The sequence below is a fragment of the Sciurus vulgaris genome (genome assembly GCF_902686455.1).
Source record: "Sciurus vulgaris genome assembly, chromosome: 7".
NCBI lineage: Eukaryota > Metazoa > Chordata > Mammalia > Rodentia > Sciuridae > Sciurus > Sciurus vulgaris.
The window spans coordinates 27,047,325-27,075,031 of record NC_136467.1 but is presented as its reverse complement, the minus strand read 5'-3'; the positions used below and the strand labels follow the sequence as shown (position 1 = coordinate 27,075,031).

Genomic DNA, 27,707 nt, shown 5'->3' with positions numbered 1-27,707 from the left:
TGCTGAGAGAAAGCTTTTTAGTTTGAATCTATCCCAGTGGTTGATTCTAGCTTTTATTTCTTGTGCTATGGGAGTCCTGTTAAGGAAATCTGATCCTAGACCAACAAGGTGCAGATTTGGACCTACTTTTTCTTCTATAATCTGCAGGGTCTCTGGTCTGATTCCGAGGTCCTTAATCCATTTTGAGTTTAGTTTCGTGCATGGTGAGAGATATGGGTTTAGTTTCATTCTGTTGTATATGGATTTCCAATTCTCCCAGCACCATTTGTTGAAGAGGCTATCTTTTCTCCATTTCATATTTTTGGCACCTTTGTCTAGTATGAGAAAATTGTATTTATTTGGGTTTGTGTCCGTGTCCTCTATTCTATACCATTGATCTACCTTTCTATTTTGGTACCAATACCATGCCGTTTTTGTTACTATTGCTTTGTAGTAGAGTTGAAGATCTGGTATTGCAATACCCCCTGTTTCACTCTTCCTGCTAAGGATTGCTTTAGCTATTCTGGGTTTCTTATTCTTCCAGATGAATTTCATAATTGCTTGCTCTATTTCTGTAAGGTACATCATTGGGATTTTAATTGGAATTGCATTGAATTTGTATAGCACTTTAGGTAGTATGGCCATTTTGACAATATTAATTCTTCCTATCCAAGAACATGGAAGATCTTTCCATCTTCTAAGGTGTTCTTTAATTTCTTTCTTTAGTGTTGTATAGTTCTCATTGTAGAGGTCTTTCACCTCTTTTGTGAGATTGATTCCCAAGTATTTTATTTTTTTCGAGGCTATTGTGAATGGGGTAGTTTTCCTAATTTCTCTTTCTGAAGATTCATCACTTATGTATAAAAATGCGTTGGATTTATGGGCATTGATCTTGTAACCTGCTACTTTACTGAATTCACTTATGAGTTCTAAGAGTTTTCTGGTGGAATTTCCAGGTTCCTCTAAATATATAATCATGTCATCAGCGAACAGGGATAGTCCTCATATGATTTTTGATTAATCGTAGTCAGAGTTTATGACTAATATCAAACTATAAAAATTCAGAATAGGGGAATGTGAGATGATTAAACAGCTGATGGAAATAGAAAATACTCTTCCTTTTAATGTGAAAAACTAATTAGCACATGCTGTGAAGATAAATTTAAAAAGGCTTTTGATCATTAAAATCCACACAGATTTTAGAGTTGAAATACAATAGCATATCTATAAGAGGTTACAATAAATCCAGGCTATTGGCTCTTTAAACCAAAAATGTCTCAACAAGTTGCAGTTGATAGTAGAGACCATTGAAACAACTCCTCAGGAAGTCCTTCTTTAAACTAATAATCCTGCAATTTATTTTTATTTTTTGGTACTAGAGATTAAACCAGGGGCACTTTACCTGAGTTATGTTCCCAGCCCTTTTTATTTTGAAACAGGATCTTGCTAAATTGTTGAGGGTCCCACCAATTTGTCCAGGCTGGAACCATTTCTCTGTTGCCCTTTCAAGCTGAGGAATTCAAGAGTTGTTGATATTCACTGTCTCCAATTCTTCTCCTTTCTCTCTTAAAACCATTCCAATCAGTTTGTTCCCAATCACTCCATCAAAACTGGTCTTGTCTAAATAAAAAATGAACACCACCCCAACACATTTTGTTAAAAATCAACATTAAATTTCATTCATCATCTGCTATGATCGTATATTGACTTTTGGGATAGACAGTCATTCCCTCCTCTGGAAACATCATCTTTACTTGGACTCCAGTGCACCACATGCTCACTGGCAATTCACTTGTCACCTCATCCCATTGACACTTATTCCCTTGAGGATCTCGTTATGTCTCTCAGGTTTAAATACCATCTCCTGACAATGAGTTCCAATTAGTATCTCCAATTTAGTGTTTTCCCTTTAAACTCAAACACATCACAAACTTAATCAACTCCTGACCTTTACTCTTTCTGCTTTAAAAGCAAAACCCTACCCTACCTATAATTATCTCTCTGTAAATGACAGTAGGCATCCTAGTTGCTCAAGCCAAAACCCTTGGAATCCTATATATTTCTTATCATGCACCATCTTCAGTTCTTTAAGGAATCCTGTTGTCTTCACCCCTACAACATAACTAGAATCTAGAATCTGCCACCTCTACTGCTCCTCCTCTTGTCCATTATTTCTCCTGTGAATATAAAAAACAAAACCAAAAAACTCCTGGGCTGGGATTGTGGCTCAGTAGTACATGCTTGCCTAGCATGGGTGAGGTACTAGGTTCAATTCCCAGCACCACATAAAAAAACTAAATACACAAAATAAAGGCATTGTGTCCATCTACAATTAAAAATATTTTTAAAAAACAAACAAACTCCTATCTGGTTTGCTTTTCCTCTTGATCTTGTATCGATTCATAAAACAGAGACTTGAGTGCTCCTTTCAAAATGGCGGCTAGATCTTGTCACTCCTCTGCTCAAAATTCTGTAGGCCTCCTCCATTTCACTTAGGGTAAAAGACAAAAATACTTACAAAACTCAATAAGCTCAGAATTTTTTGCTGCCCTCCTACTCTCCTCATATCTTCTCTGAACTCATCTCCTCCATTTCTCTAAGCTCACTGCTCCAACCCCCCAGGTCTGCTGGTCATTGGGTGAAGTAAAAGGCATGTGCCAGTGGCCTTGGGCCTTTCACTGTCCCCTTGATATGTGAAGTCCTTCCTTCCAATAGCTCAATGGCTGAGTACCTTGCCTCCCTCAGGTCTTTGCTCAAATACTACTTCCCCTGTAAGGTCCTAATTAACTTCCCACTTTCACAATGCGTACTCCCTTCAGCCTTGGCTCCACCCCTTCTCTGCTTTTTCTCCATATATTTTTCATCTTTTTTGGCAGGGGAGAAGCCAGGTGTACCAGGGATCGAACTCAGGGGAAACTGACCACTAAGCCATATCCCCAGTCCTATTTTGTATTTTATTTAAAGACAGGGTCTCACTGAGTTGCTTAGTACCTCACTTTTGCTGAGGCTGGCTTTGAAATCTTGATCCTCCTGCCTCAGCCTCCCAAGCTGCTGGGATGACAGGCATGCGCCACTGCGCCCGGCTATCTGATAAACATTTTGTTTCTTTTGCCCCCCCCCCCCAAAAATAGATCCACAAAAGCAGGAAATTTGTCTGAATTGTTCTCTGCAGGAGAAAGGTCAATGTTACAGATGCATGTTTAATACTTTTAATCCCAGACTTCCAATTTGCTACTCCAGAAATGAAGGTATCTTAATAAGTAGATAAAGTTGAGAAGGATGATCCATGTTGAGACAGCAGTATTGGTATGAAAGAAAGCAAAATATTGTATTGTTGCCAGGTTAGGTGTGGTCTCAGAGGTGAGAATGCAGGATTTACTTCAAAGAGAGACACATCAATGAGAAAGGCAACGTTCAAATGGAAATCCTGAAACCAGCTCACTCCATAATAAGAAAGGAAAGATAAAATGAAAAAGGGATTCTATGCTGGGATACTGACAGGGGCATGCTTTCTGAAACCTAGTGAAAACTTGTACCACAAACGAGTTGAACAAAGCGCCAAATTCTATCAACTGTCTCTGAAAAGGTAATGAAAACTATCTCTTGAGAAATTTGTGCCTAGCTAGAACATTTAGAGTCTACTACACCCTGAAACCTATCCTTAGAACACTATTGGCCAGGAGATGATAGTCCTTAGGTGAGAGAAGAAAAAAGGGGATCCCAGTTAACAGATATCATTTCAGCATCATGGCAATCGCTTGGGTGGAAATGTGCTTAATGAGGACGTGTGTAGCTGCAACGTTGAGTTCTAACACTTTGAGTGAATCTTCGAAGCTGAAGTTCACTAAAAGCAGGATTTCAGCACTATGTCTGCTATGATTTGAATGTGTCCCCTTCAAAATGTAGGTGTCGCCAATTCGACAGTCTTAAGAGGTGGAACCTTTAGGAGATAGTTAGACCCTGGGGGATTCTCCCTCTTAAGATTTAGACCTTCCTGAAAGAGACTTCACACAAGTTTCAGCTAGTTCCCAGACAGTGAGAAAGGAACTTCTTTTATAAAATACCCAGTCTCCGGTACTCCACTATAGTAGCACGAAATGAACTAACACATTGTCTTAAATGTTAAATAACACATATGTTGAATTAAATATCCCCAAGTTAATTCAGTGAACATGCAAATCAAGTTCAAATCAAAGTTTTTTTTATTTTAAGTGGGATATCAGTAATTGTATAAAGTTCACAAGAAAATCAGAAGGAAGACTTTGTAGGTACTGGTAATTTGATTTTTTAAAAAATTGGAATCAGCAACCTTTCCATCCAACAGTCTAAGCTTATTGTCCATCTGGCTTCTGTACAACTTTATCATTAGGCAACTTTCATCTAAATAATTCAGTAAAATATTATTAATGGGTCCTTGCTTCCCTAACAAGTACCCCTTCATTTTGCATTACAAAATCCAGAAATAATTAAAGAGAATTCAGCCTAGGTCGTTTTTCTTGATCAAATGACCCCGGAGGGGGGGTTTGGTAAGGGAAGGGAAAGGGTCTTAGTTGCATCTAAATATAAACAGCTCTGTATTCACCAAGACCTTCTTTGTACTGTAATAATGCTAATGCAGAAAACTCTCCCACCTGAAATCTATTCCATAGCTGATATTTGATGCCAATCCTTCTAGTGATAAAGGCCACAAACATAAACCCAGAGGCACTGAATTTAAATGCAGTCAGTCCTGAAAGGTGTCTCTGGTTGGTTTCTTTTCCCTGTTGCCACTCATCAGAAGACGAGTTTACCAACGGCCATACAGACGAACACATCTACTCTGGATCCAGGCCAAGAGTAAGCAGCACTGTAGAAATCCAGGCAGCAGGGTGGAAAGGGGGCCGGGGCATCAGCTGGGTGACACCATGCGGAGACTGCTGAGCAGCAGCTGGAGGAAGTTTGGACATGCTGGCAGGGGGACGTATGAGTGGCTAACCAGCGAACCAAGCCTGCCTCTTCTGGAAACCCAGCTTCAGGTCTGTAACCTACGGCTTCAGCCTCTTCTCCAAAAGCGTCTTGGAAAGTTTCTAAATTAACAATGCCTGTATTTTTAAGCTCTTGTAACTTAGTGGCAACACTTTGCATTATGGATATGATAAAAAAAATACGAGTTCACTGATTGGCATGGTCTGAAGGAAGTAACTTGAAAATTGTCTTTTTTTTTTTTTTTTAACAATGATAAGTAAAACTTGGCACAAATATATCAAAGAGTCCCTGAGGCTAGGAGTCAACAAGTTTTTATGCCTTAGAGTTGTAACTGTGTTCCTTGCTCAGTAAGCAATGTCTGTATAGAAATAAGAGGCTTCCTTTTGGTCTTAACTGGAGAACAAACCCTGTTTTTAAGAGTTTGATAGAAACCAAGCATCTTTCTTCAGGAAGAATAGCAGAGGGTTAAGGAAGTTTGTCACTAAGAAATGTAGCAGCTGTTCTGCCTTGTGTGCCAGATCTCCAACAGAGCCTCCATGCAAAGTAGCATTAAAGGAAAATATTCATAGAAACTAAAACCAAACAACTTTATAACCAGAGGAGAAATGAGTGACCCTGCTGACCACACAAAAAAGAGGAAAATAAGCTCTTCTCTTGTTTTCTAGAAAATCAACCTAGTGAGATTGGTATTTAAAATCTCCAAAACCAACTTTTACAGGAAAAAAAAAATAGATATCCTTCAGCAGTTACATCTGAATAATAATAAGCAGGTACTTATTATTGACTGTGTCTCTGAAATACTCCCTGTATGATAAAGCCCTTGAGTAAATACACACATCAGAAAAATATTCAAAGTTAAGAAAAAACTTTGAGGCTAGTGAACAAATTAGAACATTTGACTAGAAAAGATATCACTTCTGGAATTTTGAAAAAATTCCAACCATTTTAATAAATAGGATGAATACTTTAAAAAGCAAATTAAGTATACTAAAATAAATGTGTCCTATAGCTCTGTGAAATCTCTTTACCAGGGTAAAAAGAAGAGTTGTTTGTCTCTAAAAGACTTCTAGCATCACTTGGTATTTGGACAAATTTAACTCAACCAGTGGAAGTACTGGTTTCAGCAGGTTCTGTGATCTTTCTTCTTTCCCCAATTTTTTCAACTAACATTGATCATACCATAATGGTATAATTGTAATTAATAGGGTCTATTTGTACATAAAATCTTTTAAATAGAATATTAACTCTCAATAATCTGTGCATATTGAACTTAGGGGCTATAATAGGGAATTTAAAATTTGATGGCCACACTGATCAGAAACTATTATTACCTGAATTATTGATATATAATAAAGTAAAAATACATGGTGAAAATAATCTATGTTCAATGGGGTTGAAGAGCTATTGTTTTAAAAGAGAATAGTTTTAACAAATTTAATGATTGATCTTAAGGGAGAAAATAAACTACATCTCTTGACTTCTATTTGATTTCTCATTATAATAAATTTGTTTTTAGTTTTATCCATTCTTATGCTTTTCTAATCAAAGCCCCTTATTATGTCACAATAGATTTTAAGTAAATTATTCTGATATTAAACTAAATCATGTGTAAAAAAACAAAAAAATCTCTAGATATAACTTAATAACATAAAATATATCACAAAATATTTTTAAATATATATTTACTAAAATATAAATTTAGTAATGTCAGATTTTATACTCACTCCAATTTTCTAGTCTTTTTTAAAAATTTCTTTTTATTTGTTCTAATGGGTTACAATTTTCAATTTTTATCAATACATTTCTAGATTTCTTCTGATTTAGTATTTTACTTTTAGTGAATCTGACCATTTGAGTCCCTGAGACTTGAACATAAAAATACATATTATTTACCAGGCACTTTACACCCATTAATTCACTTAATTTCTCATGCTAATCCTCAAAAACAGATGTTATTATTTTCACTTCATAAAGGGGAAAACCCAGCCAGAGAGGGCAGAGACCCTCCACGGTCATGGAGTGTCAGAAGGTCTTCAGAATTCAAAGCCAGAGCCGTCAAACCCCAGAGATCACAGATGCTCTGCTTCTCAGAAACCTTTAATTTTGATGTTGTTTTTCAGCTAGAATATCTTAACTCATATCTCACTAAGAACAAAATATCTGGCAGCATTCATAATTTTTTAAAAAGCATCTAATTTTGAGTGAAAACAACATAATTATAAAGTCTACAGGAAATAAAAAAAATATATACACAGGTAGATAAGTCATTTCCTTAAGGAGATGGGACCAGCAAAACATTTGTCCTTTCCACCAAAATCAAGGCAAGAAAAACAGCCCTTATAGATATTATTATGTATTATTTTTAATAAGAGCAGCTTAGTATTTTGTTTGCTTATTTTAAATACAATTATAAGCCTTTAAACTGTTTTTCTTTTCTCCATAGTAGTGATATTAACATTTACATTTATTACTATATGCTTCAAACAATAGAGAATTTTTTTAATACTTCATTATTTCTTAATGACTGTATTTAAAGCAATGCATAGGCTGAGCACCATGGCACATGCCTGTAATCTCAGTGTCTCAGGAGGCTCAGGCAGGAGGATTACAAGTTTAAAGCCAGCTGCAGAAATTTGGTAAGGCCCTGAGCAACTTAGGGAGATCTGCCTCAAAATATTTTTAAAAGGCCTGGGGATGTGGTTCAGTGGGCTAAGTGCCCCTGGGTCCAATCCCTAGTACCAATAAAAAAAAAAAAAAATGCATAAACAATGAGAACAATATTTTTTTTCACATTGCTTTCCTACCCTGCTGTTGAAGCATCAATTCATGCCTACATTATTACTCCATCAGGAACCACTGTTATGTTTGTGAACTCATACTACAAAGTAAATCATTTTTAGGTAGCCTAAGAATTATCTGTAATTTTTTTTCCTTAAATTTCAAAGCTTTCTGTATCTACCTTACAAATATTACAAGATCAAATTTAAATGCCACCATCAAAGGAGAAATCAAATATTATTTATATGTGGTATGATCCTATAACCACATGAGGTTTTGTTCCAGAATTTTAAGTTTCTTGTGATCCTTTTGGGGCAATAAAACATTGGTCTAAATCTACATAAGTGCATAAATGGTAAAGAGTTCCCATTCAAAGGAGTGGTGGATTTGTCAACTGAAATCTATTCTAATTATTTTTTCTTCAGTGTAAATACTGTAGGATATCATGGGTATGTAGTGTTTGACGTTCTGAATTCACACCTTCTCATGTAAATTCACTTTACTTCACATGGGCTCAAGTTCAGTGTCATAAAGAATGATTTTGGTGGTTTTGAGAGTGTGTACCGATGTTAGCAGGAGAAAAGACTTTAAGAGGTGCGTCAGGGCCTGAGGCTCAGAGAGCCTCCTTTCCTCATCTGCTAACCCACTTTCACTCCCTAACTCCAGGGCACCCAGCAGGCCAGCTCCACCCAGGCCGACGTGGAGCCGTTCCTGTGCATCCTCTTTCCCGCCACGGTCCTGCTTTTCCTGGCCTTTCTGCTGCTATTCCTGTACCGCCGCTGCCAGGCCACGCAGGCGCAGGGCCAGGTGTTCAGCATCGACCTCCCCGAGCGCCCTCCTGCCGGAGCAGGTCCAGACTTCCTGCCCGGCCTGCCCTGGAGCGGGGAGCAGAATTTCCCCTACTCGCCCCTGCGTCCAGGAGGGATCCTCCTCTCCGTGTGTTTGCCGCCCTCCTACGAAGAAGCCACAAGGAATCCTCCCGGGGAAGAGGCCCTGGGCACGGCCCTTCGGTGTTGAGAATGGACTGGATGAGCAAAAGTGAACTACTCCTGGAAAAGGTTCAAGCCTCCACCTTTCCTGGAGAACCCAGGGAGAAGGGCGGCCAGACCCAAGAAGCTGCTCTTCATAGGCACACTCCTCAAGGAGCGGGGAAAGCCTGACAAATGTCAGTTAACCTAGATCAAATTCCTAGGGGAAAGTTTCCCAGGCTCTTCTAAAGATGACTGCCCCCCCGCCCCAAAACGCGTAACACCCACCCCTGAGCAGGGGGGAGAGTTCCAATTACTAATGACCATAGGAACCAGCCTGGAAAGACAAGAAAAAAGAATACTGGACCAGACAAGGAAAACTGCTTTGCCACCAAATAAACCTCTTTATCCCTGCATCGGTGTTCAGGGTCTCCTGGTTTCACTTCTGTGTGACTGTTTCGGGATGCATAGAGAGTTCTAGAAGGAGTAAAAGACTTCTCTAGAGCTGTAGTGGTACTGTTGTAAATAATGAAATATTTCAATATTAACAATGAAAGTACAGACATTTACAGATATTTTAGTTAAAAAAAAAAAATAAAGCTCTCTACAGTTACATCCTTTGTAGTATCACTCTTGCTTAAGTGTCTTCTGATTGGCTTCCTAGAATGAGAGGAGGGTTCTAGGAATGTTACACAGGAACATCTCATACTAGAACATTGGGGGTTGTCTGAAAGTGGTGTGGCAGTGTAGACAATCGCTGCTCCAACGTATTATCTGATCACTTCTTGTCATTATCTTGGTTAATAGCACCACTACATAGTGGATTGGCAGCCTTCACCAAGCAGCAGTTAACACTGGAGATCAGTTTAACATTGACAATAAAGGTCAACATTTTGGGTCACGAGGTAAAGAAAAACAATTATCTCTAAAAGAGATCCTCTAAACCACATTATTCAAACTCTGGCTTTACAGACATCAAAATTAGAGCTGAGTATGTAACACTCGACAATGATAAAAGGCAGATCAAGGAGCAGAATCCTGACCTGTCTGTCCTAAGCAAAAGCAGCTGTCACTGTGCTTGGTATTTCTTTCCCTGAAGAACATCAAGCAGGTGGAATTTCAGCCATGCTGGTGGTGGGGGTCAGGGCTTTCAGCAGGGTAAGTTCAGGGGAGCTTGGGATTGATAGAATTCTCTCTAGGTGATTTTTACAAGGGGAGGTCTAGGTGGGTATTACCACTTAGACAATGTATCAAAATAATCATGATAGTCATGATACACATCTACAATCCTCACTCAGGAGGCTGAGGCTGGAGGATCCCAAGTTCTAGGGCAGGTTCAACAACTTAGTGGGGGCCTGTCTCAAAACTCTTACTAAAGTGGCTAGGGATATGTTTTACCTAGCATGTGTGAGGCCCTAGGTTTAATCCCTAGCACCTCAACAACAAAAGCAAACAACCCACAGAGGTGTCAGGGAAGAGAGGTAAGGGATGGCATGTATGATTCTTATTTAATGCCACAATTTTTTGAAGACAGTTATTGTTTCTACAATATAAAATGCATACTACACAAAACCTTGATGATTCCAAATGATGGAAAAAAAAATAGTGGCTTTTAACTGTTTCATGTCGAAGATTTTTTATGCTAGATATGCAACATTATAAACTTGGGAAAACAACAAAGTAAGCAAAAATAGGAAACATTTCTTTTTAAATGTAATCTGATAGAAATAATGGTTGTATCTTTGAGTAAAATATAACCTATTTTGGTGAAAAAAATCAATAAGGTTTCTTTTAGGGGAAATTGTACTCAATAATTCTCTAATGTTCTTTAAGGGGAATAAACAAACAGGAGTGAGAAGTTCAGTATACAGCCTTTAGTTTCTTGCTTTTGTTTTGCTACTGGGGATTAAGCCCAGGGGCCCTTGACACTGAGCCACATTCTCCAGTTCTTTTTTTTTTTTTTTTTTTTTTTTTTTTTTGAGATAGGGTCTTGCTAAGTTGCTGAGAGCCTTGCTAAGTTGCTGAGTCTGGCTTTGAACTTGCGATCTTCCTGCCTCAGCTTCCCAAGCAGCTGGGATTATAGGCATGTGCCACTGCATCAGCTAGATTTTTTTTTTTTTAATCCTAAGAATCTACTCCTGTGGGAGACTATTGATTCCCAATTGCCATTTCTTCTTCTTCCTTGCTATCAGATCCCTGACTTGGTTCAGGGATTGTAAAACTCCCTGCCTAACTCAGGCTAGGTCTCTCTAAACATCAGCGGTGCATCATGACAGTTAATCATGATAACCTCAAACCCTTCAACTGGGACCAATGTGGTCTTAGGACCTAAGGGAAGATATTCAAGGGAGGAGGACTTTTCTAGAAAATTTTACCTTACTAATAAAAATAAACACATAGAAGAACATGCTCTTCCTCTTTGCTGAATATTATGTGCCTGCATGTGAAGTCTGGGGCTACTATAGTCATTTGCAACATGAGAGGCATCACTTATCATTGGTAATGAAAATAATAGGATAGAAAAACCAAAAGCATGGGCAGAGATAACATTGTAGAGCCGTTTTAAATTAACCATGTATTTTAATGACAACTTGCATACTGTTTTAAGCCATTTGAGCTGGTCTTGCTAGATACAGAGAAAAGCCTTCCAGATGCTACAATGTTTACAACTAGTAGGGACATGAATTGCCATGTTTTAAAATGTCCTGATAAGATTTATTTACAATAAGTAATCAATGGAGGACTTATTGTTATCAGTGACCTGGGGAAGGAATCATTTTATCTTATGGAACAAAAATGAAGAAAGCAGATAAACTGTAAACCAGCACATAAAAACTATAGTCCACCAGCCAAATTCCACTTCCAAACTGTTTTTGTACATCCACCAAGACGAGAATGGTTTCACATTTTAAATAGTTGAAAAAACATACAGATAATACTTTATGATACATGGAATTATATGAATTCAAATTTCAGTATCTAGAAATGAAGTTATATTGAAATACCACTGTGCCCACTTGCCTGGGGATGATCTTCAAAGCCTAACATATTTATTGTCTAACCTTTGTAAAAGATACGTAAGTTTCAACCTTGACTGCCTAATAGAAGCACTTGGGAAACTTGCAGAACTACGGATATCAGAATCTACCCAGACCATCAAATAGAATAGAGTCAGTGATTATAAAACTCTAAGTAATGTGAATGGACCATAAAATATACAAAACATAGATAAGTTTCTGTGAGGACAGAGGGGTGGGTAAAGTTTAGGGAGAACTCGATCTGGAAAGGCAGCTTGGAGTTGTCACTTATTGCCCAATGTTCTCTATGAACTGTTTTCCTGATGTCATCTGCCTAAAGTGCAGCTGCAACAACTCAATTCACAAAGCAAGACCAGCAGGCAGGACATCAGGAATGACGGACCACAGACCATGTAAACAGCACGTCTTTGTTTAAACGTTGACAAACTAGCAAACACAAAACACCACTAGCACTGGTTGTTAGCGCTCCAAGAAACACAGTAGAGTTGATGAAAGTCCACAAAGAATTAAGTTGTTAACAGCTAAGAAGTATTTTGGGAAGAAGTAATTCTAGCCAAAGAAAGATTAAGACTGGGAAGGAGTATAACCAACAGTGACTAAGAAATAGACATTTTCACTACATTCTCTCACCTGGACCAGAAAGTATCTTTATCATTTTAGACAAAGGGAAACGAGTCTGCTCTTGGCTCCAGCATACAAAAGAGCTTGGAAGGGGTTCTAATAAAAAACTGAACAAACTAGAAAATCGACAACTGTTCTTAGATCAGTTATTAGAGAATTGTGGTCACAGGGCAAATTGCTGGCACTGAAACTGGAGAGAGGGATGGGTGGACACAGAATCATAACGTACCTGAGCTGAAGTTCCCAAGTCCAATCTCCAGGAGCCACAGAAACCTGTGCTGGGCACAATCTCCAGTGCTGGGCACAGAAACCTGAGCTGTGATTGATGACCAGCTGGAGGCACAGAATGGACATGTAGGGGGGCTAAAAACTCCAGGGGGGATGTTCATGGGGGCCCCACACACTTCTGTGACTTTTACCTCCAGGAGCCCTAGTAGGTCTCAGTGAAGATGGAGACAAATCCCCTGTGCTTCTGGCAGGGGGAAGTAACCATTTTGACAAACACCAGATGCTGCTACTTCTTTTAATAAGGCCTGCCCTCACAAGACACTATTTAACCAGAGCCCAGCCACCTGGCATTCGATCAGAGCCGAGGGAGATCAGACATGAGGGAGGGGAATTCCCAGCTTCAGCTTTCTCTATCCTTCCACAGGCGAAGGAAAATAGTCAACTCCAGCCCCCTTTGGCCATCTTGTCCTGCCTGGCAGGAAGAAGAAACCTGAGAAGCACCAGTGAAATTCACAGCCCACAGTAGAGGCTCCCCAGAAGATAGAGACCTCATCACAGGACTAGAGAATACTCCCTCTGACACCTTACCACTGTATTACTAAAACCCTACATTCCAGAATTCCTTTCACTCAGTATAGCATGCCCACCACTAAAGTGAATAAGTAATTAATAATGTATACGAAGTAGCAAAACTCCACAGTTTGTAGAGACTGAGCAAACCTCAGAACCAGTCTCAGAGATGACAGGGATGTTGGATTGTCAGACCAGAAATATAAAACGACTATTGGTACAAATAAGATATGTAGGGCTCCTGGGGGGATGTATACAACGTGCAAGAAAAAATGAGTAATGCAAACGGGAGAAATTTTGAGTTAAAAAATATTAATAAATGCTGGAAATCAAAACCCTACCACACAAATGAAGAATACTTTTGATGGACTCATTAACAGACTAGACACAGCTGAAGAATCTGTCGACTTGAGAGATGTCAACAGAAGATGCTAAGACAGAAAAACAAAGCGAAAGAAAGAAAGAGAAAGAAAAAGAAAGAGAAAGAGAGAGAGAGAGAAAGAAAGAAAGAAAGAAAGAAAGAAAGAAAGAAAGAAAGAAAGAAAGAAAGAAAGAAAGAAAGAAAGAAAGAAGGAAGAAAGGAAAGGAGGGAGGGAGGGAGGGAGGGAGAGAGGGAAGGAAGGAAGGAAGGAAGGAAGGAAGGAAGGAAGGAAGGAAGGAAGGAAGGAAGGAAGGAAGGAAGGAAGGAAGGAAGGAAGGAAGGGACAACCAAGAACTATGGAACAACTAGAAATGAATTAACATGTACACTAATGAGAGGCTAGGAGACGGTAGGAAGGAAGAGGAGTATTTCCCCAGATTAATGCCAGACACCAAACCACAGATCCCGGAAGCTCAGAGAACATCAAACAAGATAACTACCCAAAAGGCATAGTAAAGCATATCATATTCAACTGCAGAAGATCAAAATTAAATAAAAAGTCTTAAAAGAAACCAGAGGAAAAAACACCCTACCTGCAGAAGAACAAAGAATGACATCTGACTTTTCAGGAATATGCAAGCAGGTGGAGTGGAATGAAATAGTCAAGAGGAAAACAAACCCATCAAGCTGGGCACAGTGGTGTGCGCCTGTAATCCCAGTGACTTGGGAGGCTGAGGCAGGAGGATTACAAGTTCAAGGCCAGCCCCAGCAACTTAATGAGACCCTCAGCAACTAGCAAGACCCTGTCTCTAAATTTAAAAAGAGGTTCAATGGTTAAGCACCCCTGGGTTCGATCCCCGGTACCAAAAAATTTTCTTTTAAATTGGGGTTGTGGCTCAGTGATAGAGCACTTGCCTAGCATGTGTGAGGCACTGGGTTTGATCCTCAGCACCACACATAAATAAAATAAAGGTCCATCAACATCTAAATATATATATATATATATTTATAAAATAGTAAAAAATTTTTAAATAAAAATTCAAAGCCCACCAACCTTGAATTCTGTATCCTGTACAATTATTCTTTAAAAGTGAAGGAGAAATCAAGACATTTCAGACACAATTTAAGGAAATTTGTTGTCAGTTAACCTGCCTTGCAAGAAATGTTAAAAAGAAGCTCTTCAGAAAGAAGACAAAAGATATAGATCAGAAATTCAGAAAAAGAAAGAGGATTAGAGAAGGAAGAATGAAGTCCAAATAAAATCTCTTATTTTCTTAACTTTAATTTATCTAGCAGATATGCTTCTGTTTAAAATATCAACAGCAACAATATAACTCTTTTGTTTGCTTGCTTGCAGTGCTGGGGAATGAACCCAGGTCTTCGTGCATACTAGGTACACACTCTGCTACAGAGCTACGTTCTCAGCTCTGAACTATAAAATCCTTATGAAAAAAAAATCAAAAAAGAGCTAAAGAATGAAGAAATTTTTCAGGTTTATGAAAAGAAAAACTCAACATTGTCTAGATGTCAGTACTTCCTAGCTTGATCTACAAAAGGACATAATCCCATCAAAATTCCAGCAAGTTTTATTTTGTGAATATCAAGAAACTGTAAAATTTATGTGGAGATGCAAAAGACCCTAAATAGCCAACACAATATTGAAGGAGAAGAGCAAAGTCAGAGAACTGATTCAGACTAGAAATATCAGAAATAGACTCACATAAGCATAGTCCACTGATATTTTACAAAGAGGCAGAGGCAATACAACGGAGAAAAGTCTTTTCAACACAGTGCTGGAACTACTAGATTCCACATGAAAAATTAAAATAAAATAAATCTAGATACAGACCTTATATCCTTCACAAAAAGTAATTCAAAATGGATCACACTTAAAAGTAAAATACAAAACCAGAAAACTTCTAGAAGGTAAATAGAAAACCCAGATGACCTTGAGTGTGATTTTTTAGATATAACACCAACAGCAAAAACCATGAAATAAATAATTGATACACTGGATTTTATTCAAATAAAAACTTGTGCTCTGAGAAAAATGCTGCCAAAAGAATGAGAAGACAAGCCACGGACTGGAAGAAAATATTTGCAAATATTTGTATATAACAAAGGAGTGTTATACAAAGCACTCTAAAAATCCTACACTAAGAAGATGAACAACCCAATTAAAAAGTGGGCAAAAGGTCTGAGTGCTGTATGCTCATGCATAATCTCAGTGACTCTGGAGGCTGAGCAAGAGGATTGCCATGTTCAAGGCCAGACTCAGCAACTTAGACCCTGTCTCAAAAACAAATGGAACTGGGGATGTGACTCAGTGGTAAAACACCCCTGGGTTCAATCCCCAGAACCAAAAAAAGGGGGTGAGGGAGAAGACCTGAATACATAACTTCCCAAGAAGAAGCAGATGGAAAATTAGCATATTTTAAAAGATGCTCCACATCATATGTGATCTGGGAAATACACAAAACAAGGTATCAGCTCTGTGGGGAGGCTGGATTGCCACAGAGAAGCTGCTATAGGCTGCTCCAGCCAGCAAAGGCTCACCTCACTCACTTGAAGTCTGCATGTTTTGCTGGGCAAGGGTGGTTGAGCTTGGCTCACACCCAACTCTGTCCTGAGCTCTGTCTGGGTCCCAGGCCTTCCCCTACACAGACAGAATCCTGCCAGGACCCAGCAGGGAGCCATGCCCTAGAGCAAGGAGACATTGCTACAATCTTACAACTAGCAGCTCAAGGTCTAGGTGAAGTCCATCATGGACAACCTCATTGAGATCATCCAGACCACCATGATTGACAATGAGACCTGGGTGCCTCTGGCCACTGAGGGTGAACAGGACAATTACAAGATGCACATGCATGATTCCAACATGGTTTCAGCCACTGAGTCCCTAAAGCTGGTACATGACCTCAAGTAGTTCCTGATCCTCACCAATTCCCCATCAGTGAACGAGACCTTTGACCAGAGTAACCAGCAACTGTGAGCTGCAGGAAGATGGCTAACGCAAGCTCATCTCCATTGGCCTATACAAGCTAGAGGAGGAGCATCCACCCAGCTCGAGTCTTTGCAAGCTAATGACCTGCCTCTGTGTGAAGCTTACCAGAGGCTGGATCTAGACACGGACTCTGCAGATGGCCTCTTAGCCCCTCTGCTGACTTCCCTGGACCCCTGTGCTGGCCATCTGCAGGCTGCAGCTCCTACCCACTCACTGTTGGTGGCCTGGCCCTACAGAGTACGCCTGAGCCTCCTGGGATCACCCTTCCTAATGTTAAGGAAACGATAAGACGGCACTTGGAAAGTAGGAAAAACCAAGCTTTATTTTATGCCTGTAGGCCCAGAGGAGATTAGCACTCCAAAACTCTGAGCCCTGATCCAGTTTCTCACAATATTTATAGGTTATCTGATGTCATCATAGACCCATTTTTTTTTTTTAGTTCATAATCTATGTGGCTGAAGGCCTTGTGCAGGGTCTCTAACATAAAGCATGCTCACAGAACACATAAAAACAGTTCTTCTCACAGACATCCATTACATTTCAGGAGGGAGTAGTCAGACTCTTAGGGCAGTTATTGACAATGCAAAAAGTAGGGACATATGGTTACTTAGGCTTCCTGGGGAAAGGCTAAGAGAGGGGAGGGGAACTGACCCCTTCCCCAGGCATTGGACTCTTACATAACGTTTTTCTAATTTCATTTCACATCCAGGTCTGGTTCTGCCATCATACTAAAGCCCTAGTTTATCAGGAGCAAAGTCCAAGGCTCCGTTCCAGATGTTCACCAGAACCTGGCTTCTTTTAGCCTTAGTCACTTGGGTACTCCAAGACCAACTATGGCCTTCTTATGAACCTGGCCAGGCAAGGTTCAGTCCCCTAGGACAGTTGGGAAACGTTGCTTCAACCATTTTCAGGGTGGTCCATCATAATGTCTAGCTGCTACCCTCCTGGCTAGGCAGATGGAAAGATGTTTGTCCTTTTGAGGACCTGGACTATGGGATAGGGAAGATGGCTGATATCCAGACAACAACCTGAGAATGTTATTAAAAATTGAGAGGGAAGCTAGGCATAGTGGGGCACACCTAAAATCCCAGGGACTCATAAGACTGAGGTAGGAGGATCCCAAGTTTGAGGTTGGGGAGATCCAAGATGGCAGTCTAGAGGGAGGCTGCATTCCATGTCGCTCCGCAACGCCGGATTCAAGCAGAGGATATCTGTTTCTTGGTGAGGCAGTTTTTGCTGCTTATCGATCCCCTGCTCTTTACCCCATTTGTCTGCTGTGATGACCTGCAGGCTGCCAGCATATCGATGCCTTTTTTGAGAGCAGATTGCTCACTGTCAGGCGTCTATCATCCGCCATTTGCCTGCCTCTCGCCTGTCCATCGCCTGCCTTACCCCTATCCATCACCCAACGCTCCAGGTTCACCTCCCGATCATCCGACAGCTGCCAGCAGACTGACCCCAGACCGCCAGTGGAGAACCAGCTGCCTGCTGCTGCCTGGAAGTTCATTATCACAGTACCTGCAAGTTTGATTACACGTGGCTGCCGCCATTTTGAGACAACAGCCAGGCCCTGTAGGACCCCTGGCCAGACTGACTGAGTCCCGTCTCCAGGATCCCTCAGCCCGACCGATCACTCCCTGCCTCTGGGGCCCTCACATCAACTGACTGCTCCCTGCCGCCAGGACCCCCAGACCAACTGACTGTGCCCTATCACCGGCCTCCTGGATCCCACAACCACACCAAACACACCCGACCTCCAGGACCCCTGCCGGACCAACTGCATCCTGTCTCCAGGACCTCCAGCTGACCACGTCCACCCCTGAGCTGCAGCTCCCCATTTGACAACACATTTGGAAGCCAGAGAGGCCATCTTGGATAATCCTGGAAGCCGTAGCTCCGATCTTTGGGTGGGGCAAATCCCATCCTGCGACGCCTGCTGGAGGCTTGAAGCTCATTGTCAGGTACCTCTCATACATCGGGCTACTGAACACTGGGAGGTTTCATTACAATATGACTATTATACAGTAGATTTTCTTTTTTCTCCTTTTTAAAAAAATATTTAAGTTTTTATTTCTTCACGTTTCTTGCTTTCTTTTCCTTCTGTTTACCTGTTCCCTCAGAGTCGCTTTCTCCCTTATTTACATGATGTTATTGTCCCCATAGGGACTATTTGGTCTAGGATTGCATAGTGTCTGGTTTGGGCACTGCTAATATTGATCTCCCCTTAAAGAAAGGGTTTTGGAAACCTGTAGGGCCACTATAAGCCTATAGGGGGAAATCTGCAGTACCCAGATCTGCACTGCTAGAGGGGAAGATACAACAACATGAAAAAACAAGGGAAAAAAATGATCCAAACAAATCTAGATTCTATACTAATAGAATCCAACGACAGTATGGTAGAAGAAATGTCAGAAAAGGACTTCAGATTATACATGATTAAGATGATTCGCGAAGCAAAGGATGAGATAAGAGAGCAAATGCAGGCAATGAATGATAATACCAATAAGTTGAAAGAGCACCTGCAGGAAGCAAAAGATCATTTCAACAAAGAGATGGAGATTCTCAAAAAAAAAACAAACAGAAATCCTTGAAATGAAGGAGACAATAAACCAAATAAAAAACTCAATGGAAAGCATCACCAACAGACTAGACCACTTGGAAGACAGAACCTCAGACAATGAAGACAAAATATTTAATCTTGAAAATAAAGTCGCCCAAACAGAGAAGATGGTAAGAAATCATGAACAGAGTCTCCAAGAACTATGGGATATCATGAAAAGACCAAATTTAAGAATTATTGGGATTGAGGAAGGCACAGAGATACAAACCGAAGGAATGAACAACCTATTCAATGAAATAATATCAGAAAATTTCCCAAACCTGAAGAATGAAATGGAAAATCAAATACAAGAGGCTTACAGAACACCAAATGCACAGAATCACAACAGATCCACACCAAGGCACATTATTATGAAAATGCCTAACATTCAAAATAAAGAAAGGATTTTGAAGGCCGTGAGAGAAAAGCATCAGATTACATACAGGGGGAGACCAATACGGATAGCAGCAGACTTCTCAACCCAGACTCTAAAAGCTAGAAGGGCCTGGACCAACATATTTCAAGCTCTGAAAGAACATGGTTGCCAACCAAGAATCCTATACCCAGCAAAACTAACCTTCAGATTTGAAGATGAAATAAAATCCTTCCATGATGAACAAAAGTTAAAAGAATTTACAAATAGAAAGCCTGCACTACAGAATGTTCTCAACAAAATATTCCATGAGGAGGAAATGAAAAACAACAATGGAGATCAGCAAAGGGAGGAACTACCTTAGAGAAAAACCACTCAAAGGAGAATCCAAGCCAACTTAAAAACCAAAAATAAGCCAAATGACTGGGAATACAAATCATTTCTCAATAATAACCCTGAATGTTAATGGCCTAAACTCATCAATCAAAAGACACAGACTGGCAGAATGGATTAAAAAGAAAGATCCAACAATATGCTGCCTGCAAGAGACTCATCTCATAGAAAAAGACATCCACAGACTAAAGGTGAAAGGATGGGAAAAAACCTACCACGCACATGAACCCAGTAAAAAAGCGGGGGTTTCCATCCTTACATCAGATAAAGTGGACTTCAAGCCAGAGTTAGTCAGAAGGGATAAAGAAGGACATTTCATACTGCTTAAGGGAACCATAAATCAGGAAGACATAACAATAGTAAATATATATGCCCCAAACAATGGTGCATCCCTGTACACCAAACAAATCCTTCTCAATCTCAAGAATCACATAGACCACAACACAATAATTCTGGGCGACTTTAATGCACCGCTGTCACCACTTGATAGATCTTCCAAACAAAATCCAATCAAAGAAACCATAGAACTCAATAACACAATCAATAACCTAGACTTAATAGACATATATAGAATATTTCATCCATCAACAAGGGGATACACTTTCTTCTCAGCAGCACATGGAACCTTCTCAAAAATAGACCATATGTTATGCCACAAAGCAGCCCTTAGGAAATGCAAAAAAATAGAGATACTGTCTTGTGTTCTATCAGATCATAATGGACTGAGAGAGTAGAAATCAATGACATAGTAAAAAAAGGAAATTACTCCAACACTTGGAGACTAAATAATATGCTATTGAATGAAACATGGATAACAAAAAATATCAGGGAGGAGATTAAAAAATTCTTAGAGTTCAATGAGAATGATGATACAACATATCAAAATCTCTGGGACACTATGAAAGCGGTACTAAGAGGAAAATTCATTGCATGGAGCACATTCCAGAAAAGAATGAAAAGTCAGCAATTAAATGACCTAACATTACAGCTCAAAGCCCTAGAAAAAGAAGAACAGAATAACAGCAAAAGTAGTAGAAGACAGGAAATAATTAAAATCAGAGCTGAAATCAATGAAATTGAAACAAAAGAAACTATTCAAAAAATTGACATAACAAAAAGTTTGTTCTTTGAGAAAGTAAACAAAATAGATAAACCCTTAGCCACACTAACAAAGAGAAGAAGAGAGAAGACTCAAATTACTAAAATACATGATGCAAAAGGAAATATCACAACAGACACCACTGAGATACAGAACATAATGAGAAGCTACTTTGAAAATCTGTATTCCAACAAAATAGAAAGTACCGAAGACATTGACAAATTTCTAGAGACATATGCTCCTCCCAAACTGAACCAGGAGGACATACATGATTTAAACAGATCAATATCAAGCAATGAAATAGAAGAAGCCATTAAAAATCTACCATCCAAGAAAAGCCCAGGACCAGACGGATTCTCAGCCAAGTTCTACAAGACCTTCAAAGAAGAACTCGTTCCAATACTTCTCAAAGTATTCCAGGAAATAGAAAAGGAGGGTACCCTACCAAACTCATTCTATGAAGCTAATATCACCCTCATACCCAAACCAGGAAAAGACACATCAAGGAAAGAAAATTTAGGCCAATATCCTTGATGAATATAGATGCTAAGATCCTTAACAAAATATTGGCAAACTGTATCCAAAAACATATTAAGAAAATTGTGCACCATGATCAAGTGGGGTTCACTCCTGGAATGCAAGGATGGTTTAACATCCGTAAATCAATAAACGTAATCCATCATGTCAATAGACTTAAGGATAAGAATCATATTGTTATTTCAATTGACGCAGAAAAAGCATTTGACAATATACAACACCCCTTCATGCTGAAAACACTAGAAAAAATAGGGATAGTAGGAGCATACCTGAACATTGTAAAGGCTATTTATGCTAAGCCCATGGCCAACATCATTCTTAATGGAGAAAAACTGAAACCATTCCCTTTAAAAACAGGAACAAGACAGGGATGTCCTCTTTCACCACTTCTATTCAACATTGTCCTCGAAACTCTAGCCAGAGCAATTAGGCAGACTAAAGAAATTAAAGGGATACGAATAGGAAAAGAGGAACTTAAGCTGTCACTATTTGCGGATGACATGATTCTATATTTAGAAGATCCAAAAACCTCCTCCAGAAAACTTCTAGACCTCATCAATGAATTCAGCAAAATAGCAGGCTATAAAATCAACACGCATAAATCTACAGCATTTTTATACGCAAGCGATGAAACAGCTGAAAGGGAAATGAGGAAAACAACTCCATTTGCAATAGCCTCAAAAAAAATAAAATACTTGGGAATCAATCTAACCAAAGAGGTAAAAGATCTCTACAATGAAAACTACAAAATACTGAAGAAAGAAATTAAGGAAGACCTTAGAAGATGGAAAGATCTCCCATGTTCTTGGATAGGCAGAATTAATATTGTCAAAATGGCCATACTACCAAAAGTGCTATACAGATTCAATGCAATTCCAATTAAAATCTCAATGACGTACCCTACAGAAATAGAGCAAGCAATCATGAAATTCATCTGGAAGAATAAGAAACCCAGAATAGCTAAAGCAATCCTTAGCAGGAAGAATGAAACAGGGGGTATCGCAATACCAGAACTTCAACTATACTACAAAGCAATAGTAACAAAAACGGCATGGTATTGGCACCAAAATAGACAGGTAGATCAATGGTACAGAATAGAGGACACAGACACAAACCCAAGTTTGAGGTTGGCCTCAGTGACTTAGCAAGACCTGTCTCAAGAGAAAACATAAAAAGGGCTGGGGATGTAGCTCAATGGTAAAGCACCCCTGGGTTCAATTTCCAGTACCAAAAATTAATTAATTAATTAATAATTGGGAGGGGCTCAGAGAGACAGCATTAGCCACGACCTTAGGCCATGGCTCCTGTGCAGAGACCTGCCTACTGCCTCTTGCCCTTAGCCCACATGTCTATGCCACAGACTGACTGTAGGAAGGCCTTGAGAGGGCCACCCACTCACAGGGAAGCCAGCTGGACTTCTTCCTAAAATCCTGCTTCCATGTCCATTTTGCTACTTTTGTAATGAGACTGTTAAATAAAAACACCACAATCCTTAAAATAAAACAAAACAAACAAACAAAAAAAAAAAAAAAAAAAAAAAACCATGATCACAGGATACAACTGCACACTCATTAGAATGGTGAAAATTCAAACACTGGTAACCCCAGTTGCTGACAGGGATGTGGAGTGAGAAGTCTAACTCATTGCAATAGGAATGTAAAATGGTACAGTCATTTGGAAATACCAAGGAGCAATTGCACTCGTTGGTATTTACCCAAATAAATTAAAAACTTATATCCTGCATACACATTTTATTCATAATTGCCAAAACTTAGAAGCAATGAAGATAGGTGAATGGATAAACTGTGAACATCCAGATAGTGAAACTGTCAGGTAGTAGCTACGATGAGCAGTGAAATGTATGGCCAGGTCACAAGTGTTCTTTAAATTACTTCAGGGTTGTCTTTAAAATACTTTCAAAGTAGACAGGAAAGCAAAGGGGGTGGTGGTGGTTAATTTGTAGAAAATAAATAGAAGCAAAGGAGCTAATGGGAAAATACATCAAAAGAAAAGGATTAACTCTTGACAGGGTCCACTGAGGTTGGTGTGAAGCTAAAAATTATGGCAATAGGTGTCTTCATTTGTCTGGGAAGGAAGATTCCTTTAATAGACAGGCTCACTGAAGTAACTTCTGACCAGCTGTTGACCCCAGTGCCCACATTAACATTGCTTATAAACTGGGTGTGGTGGTGCACACCTGTAATCCCAGCGACTTGGGAGGCTGAGGTAGGAGGATGTGAGTTGGAAGCCTATCTCAGCAAAAGCAAGGTGCTAAGCAACTCAGCGAGACCCTGTCTCTAAATAAAACACAAAATAGAACTGGGGACGTGGCTTAGTGGCTAAGTGCCCCTGAGTTCAATTCCTAGTAACTCTCCCACAAAAATACCTAACATTGACTTGTAGATGAGGCCCCCCTAAATAGGATGGCCACCATGACAGTTCCAGAGAGAAGCAACTAAGGTGAAAAACTGCACAACCCAGCGTGAAGGAGGAGTTGAACACCTGACTGGCAATGAGTACAGAAGGTGGTCCCCAGTTCTCCTGGTAAACATCAAGCAGTAATAAATTCGGAGACAGTACTGTTGTCTCTGCTCAGAGAGCCCACTCCTCTCTCTTGACAGTGCTCTCTGCTTAAGTCTCACTTTGCTTTTATTTTTCTTTTACCTTGTTTTCACTTATACTAAAGTTCTCTTGCATGGCTTTAAATTTTCTTTTGTCTGAATACAAGAACCGAGGTTTGGAGTTTCAGCTCCCTGCTTTCCTGTGACAAAATGTTTATTCAGTACTAAACTCAAAAGGGCTACCGAGCCATGTGAAGTCATGAAGGAAACTTAAATGTGTAATACCAAGCAAAAAAAAAAAAAAGCAATCCCAAACTATACCATATGATTCCAACTATCTGACATTCTAGAAAAGGCAAAACCATGGAGACAAAGAAAAGATCAGCAGTTGTCAAAGGTTGTGGGGAAGGAGGGAAGACTATGCAGAGCACAGAGGTTTTTAGGACAGTGAAACTAGTTTGCATGATAAAACAAAGGTGGATGCATGTCACTAATTCATTTGTCCAAACCCATCAAGTGTGTAACAGCCAGAGTGAACCCTAAAGTGAACCATGGACTCTGGGTGGTGGGGACTTCTTGATGTAGGTTCATCTCTTGTAACAAAGGGGCCACTGTGGTGTGAGCAGCTGCTAAGGACGGGGTGCAAGGTGTGTGGATATGGATGGTATATGGAGACTTGGTACTTGCCACTCAATTTTGCTCTGAACTTAAAACTGTTCTAAAAAACAGCATCTTTTTAGAGAGAGAGAAAATAATAGGTTATTTAAAAAGAAATTACTTTCTGATCATTTTATAGCAAAAAGTTATTCATTTATATGTGTGTACACATACTCATATGTATGTGCATACACACATGGTATACATTATATAAACATATTATATATGTATATATACACACAGATTTATTTATTTATTTATTTAAATTAAAAATCATAAATAATTTACATAGGGCAATATTGTTTGATTCTTTCTGTTATTTTTTCCCTTCCCCCCCACCCCTCCCACCCCTCTTTTCCCTCTATACAGTCCTTCCTTCTTCCATTCTTACCACCCTCCTTATCCCTAACCCTAAACCTAACCCTAACCCTAACGCTAACCCCTCCCACCCCCCCTTATATGTCCTCATCCGCTTATCAGCGAAGATCATTCGTCCTTTAGTTTTTTGAGATTGGCTTATCTCACTTAGCATGATATCCTCCAATTTCATCCATTTGCCTGAAAATGCCATAATTTTATCATTCTTCATGGCAGAATAATATTCCATTGTATATATATGCCACAGTTTCTTTATCCATTCATCAACTGAAGGGCATCTAGGTTGGTTGTTTTTTAAATACAGTACTAAGAATACCTTTAAATATTATGAGTATCAAGACCTAAATTTCTTCTCAAATTATTTCTAGATAACTCACGTACAGTATTTTTCACTCCTTTGACATTAGAATCAGGCATCGTATGTATCAGATACCAACTGATATGTCCTCACTGACATGCCAGACTCTACAGTACAAAGTTAAAATAGAGCCCTCTGCTCTCTATTCCTCAAAGTTCTCAAACAATGCACATAGCTGGAAGTTTTGAAGGACCAATGTTAGTATCTCCTTCAACTGAATTCTGAGCAAGGTGAGAAAAAATTAAATAGTCTGATTACAAGCCTTGACTCTCCTTGGTTCTAAATTATTCATTATTTATTTATTCTTTTGTCATATTAATAGGACTTGCCTCCCAGGATTGTTCAGAGGATTCAATATTAAAACCCATGTCTGCCCTAAGGGCACAGAAAATGTTACTTCCTCTCTGTATTTATCATCACGAGTCTTTGCTCTCTCGTTGGGAAACCAGGACATCTATGTGGCTTGTGGTGGGATGGGGTCAATAAGGCACACCAGATACCATGCCCGGAGTTCACCTTACTTTTCTGGGCCCATGAAAATGTTTTAATTTCTTTTAAAATTAGAAGGAAAGCAATGAACTTTTTAGGCTAAAAATTACATCCATCTTTATACCAACAAAGCCATAAAATATAATCTGCACATTTTATAATTTAAGTATGGAGGAAGGGGGCCACCAACACAAAGTGGTCTGGACCCACAACAGTTATGATGTAACCCTGGGAGGGAGACTATTCTGATCTAATGCAAGCAAACTTCAGCCAAGGAATAGCTTTCAGAGGAAATAAGGATGGATTTCCCTCCCCTACACTTGCCCAGTGGTTCTTGCCACATCTTTGCTCCCTCTCTTCCTCCATTTTGATCCTGTCACCATAACAATAAGTGAATGAGAGATAAGTTTTCTTCGATTGGCAAAATGTACAAGAACATGAATTTGTGTGTACAATGACCAGGGACCAAGCAAGTTTCAGTAAACTGATGTCAGATCTTAATGAAATTACCCAGAGTAATTACCCAAAAGAACTGTATCAGAGCTGGAATGTAGCACTGCCTAAGATGTGAGAGTCCCTGGGCTCAATCTCCAGCCCTGTGAACAAACAAACAAACCATGCTACAATTTATCAGAATAAACATGTAAAGTATTGGGCTAAGAGGTAACTGGGCATTGCCTTTCAGAATCTTCAAAATCACGGGAAGTGAAAGCCACTCACTTGTAGAAATGAAACAGATTCAGTGAGGCCCAATCACATACCCAAGTCCACAAACCGGAAAGCAACAGAGCTCGGAGGAAAACCCAGATTCTTAAACATGAATTTGAGGCAAGAATGAAGCTCCTTCTTCTGACATAGTGAAAGTGTAGCTGGGAAATTTGTGGCTATGGCAAGATTAAAATCATGGCAGGCCCAGAAACTGATGTCCAATTCCAGTTTACTGGTATTAAAAAATATGTCAACACTTACACTTTCACAAGTAGAATGAATGAATTATGTACTGGCCACATAGAGAGGCATTGCTTTGATTATCTTGTCCTTTGAGGGACAATCTAAAGAAACTTCAGCTGTGAAAGCAACATAAGTGAATTCCAATCTGTCTACACTTGTCCCTCAAGTTCTCATACCTGGAGAAGCTAATGTCAATTTACCACGAGATAGTCGATTTGTAAAATAAATTACCAACCTGAAGTGGGGGGCAAACCTCATCTTCCTGACACTTAAATAAATAGACAACACAACCAAACTAAATATTTACATAATGTATTTAAATGTGAATTTATGTGCATATAAATTAATGAGTATGAAATATAGATATTAAAAAATAATATATACTACATTTTAATATGTAAATCATCTTTCCTAAGTGTAAATACAAGCCAGGTATTGGAGAGTCAATCCCAAAAGTAATGAAGGACATAATACACGGAGACCCCTAATCAGATTCAATTGGACAGATACAGTTATCTAAATCAGTTTTTTTCAAAGCATGGTCCATGAACCAGTCCTGGCTCACAAACTCTTCAAACTATTTGTTACCAGGCTAAGATAAGATAATTAGAGCAACAGAGAGTGTTTAGAGATACTTATAGCAACTTAACCTTTTTACAAAATCCATGCATGTGATCAGTGGACACCTCTTGCTGCTTTTGGCCTAAACCAATTAAATTGCTGTAAAACTTGCAGATGAAGAAGCACATAGCATGAGCTGCAAATAGCTTTGTGTAAGTAGAATCATGTATTGGTTTATG

General features: G+C 39.4%; 1 protein-coding gene and 1 pseudogene across 2 annotated transcripts; both read left to right on the top strand.

Annotated features, from left to right (window-relative positions):
* The first annotated feature begins 3,644 nt into the window (after nt 1-3,644).
* Nucleotides 3,645-12,524, top strand: SMIM28 (small integral membrane protein 28). Its single transcript, XM_079148260.1, has 2 exons — nt 3,645-4,994; nt 8,389-12,524. The coding sequence occupies exons 1-2, from the start codon at nt 4,884-4,886 to the stop codon at nt 8,737-8,739; spliced, it is 462 nt and encodes a 153-aa protein (XP_079004386.1). The 5' UTR covers nt 3,645-4,883; the 3' UTR covers nt 8,740-12,524.
* A 1,365-nt stretch (nt 12,525-13,889) lies between these two features.
* On the top strand, nt 13,890-23,654 carry LOC306665692 (mediator of RNA polymerase II transcription subunit 22-like; annotated as a pseudogene). Its single transcript, XR_013766694.1, has 3 exons — nt 13,890-13,917; nt 16,157-17,642; nt 22,640-23,654. The product of XR_013766694.1 is annotated as a mediator of RNA polymerase II transcription subunit 22-like (transcript).
* The last annotated feature ends 4,053 nt before the right edge of the window (nt 23,655-27,707 follow it).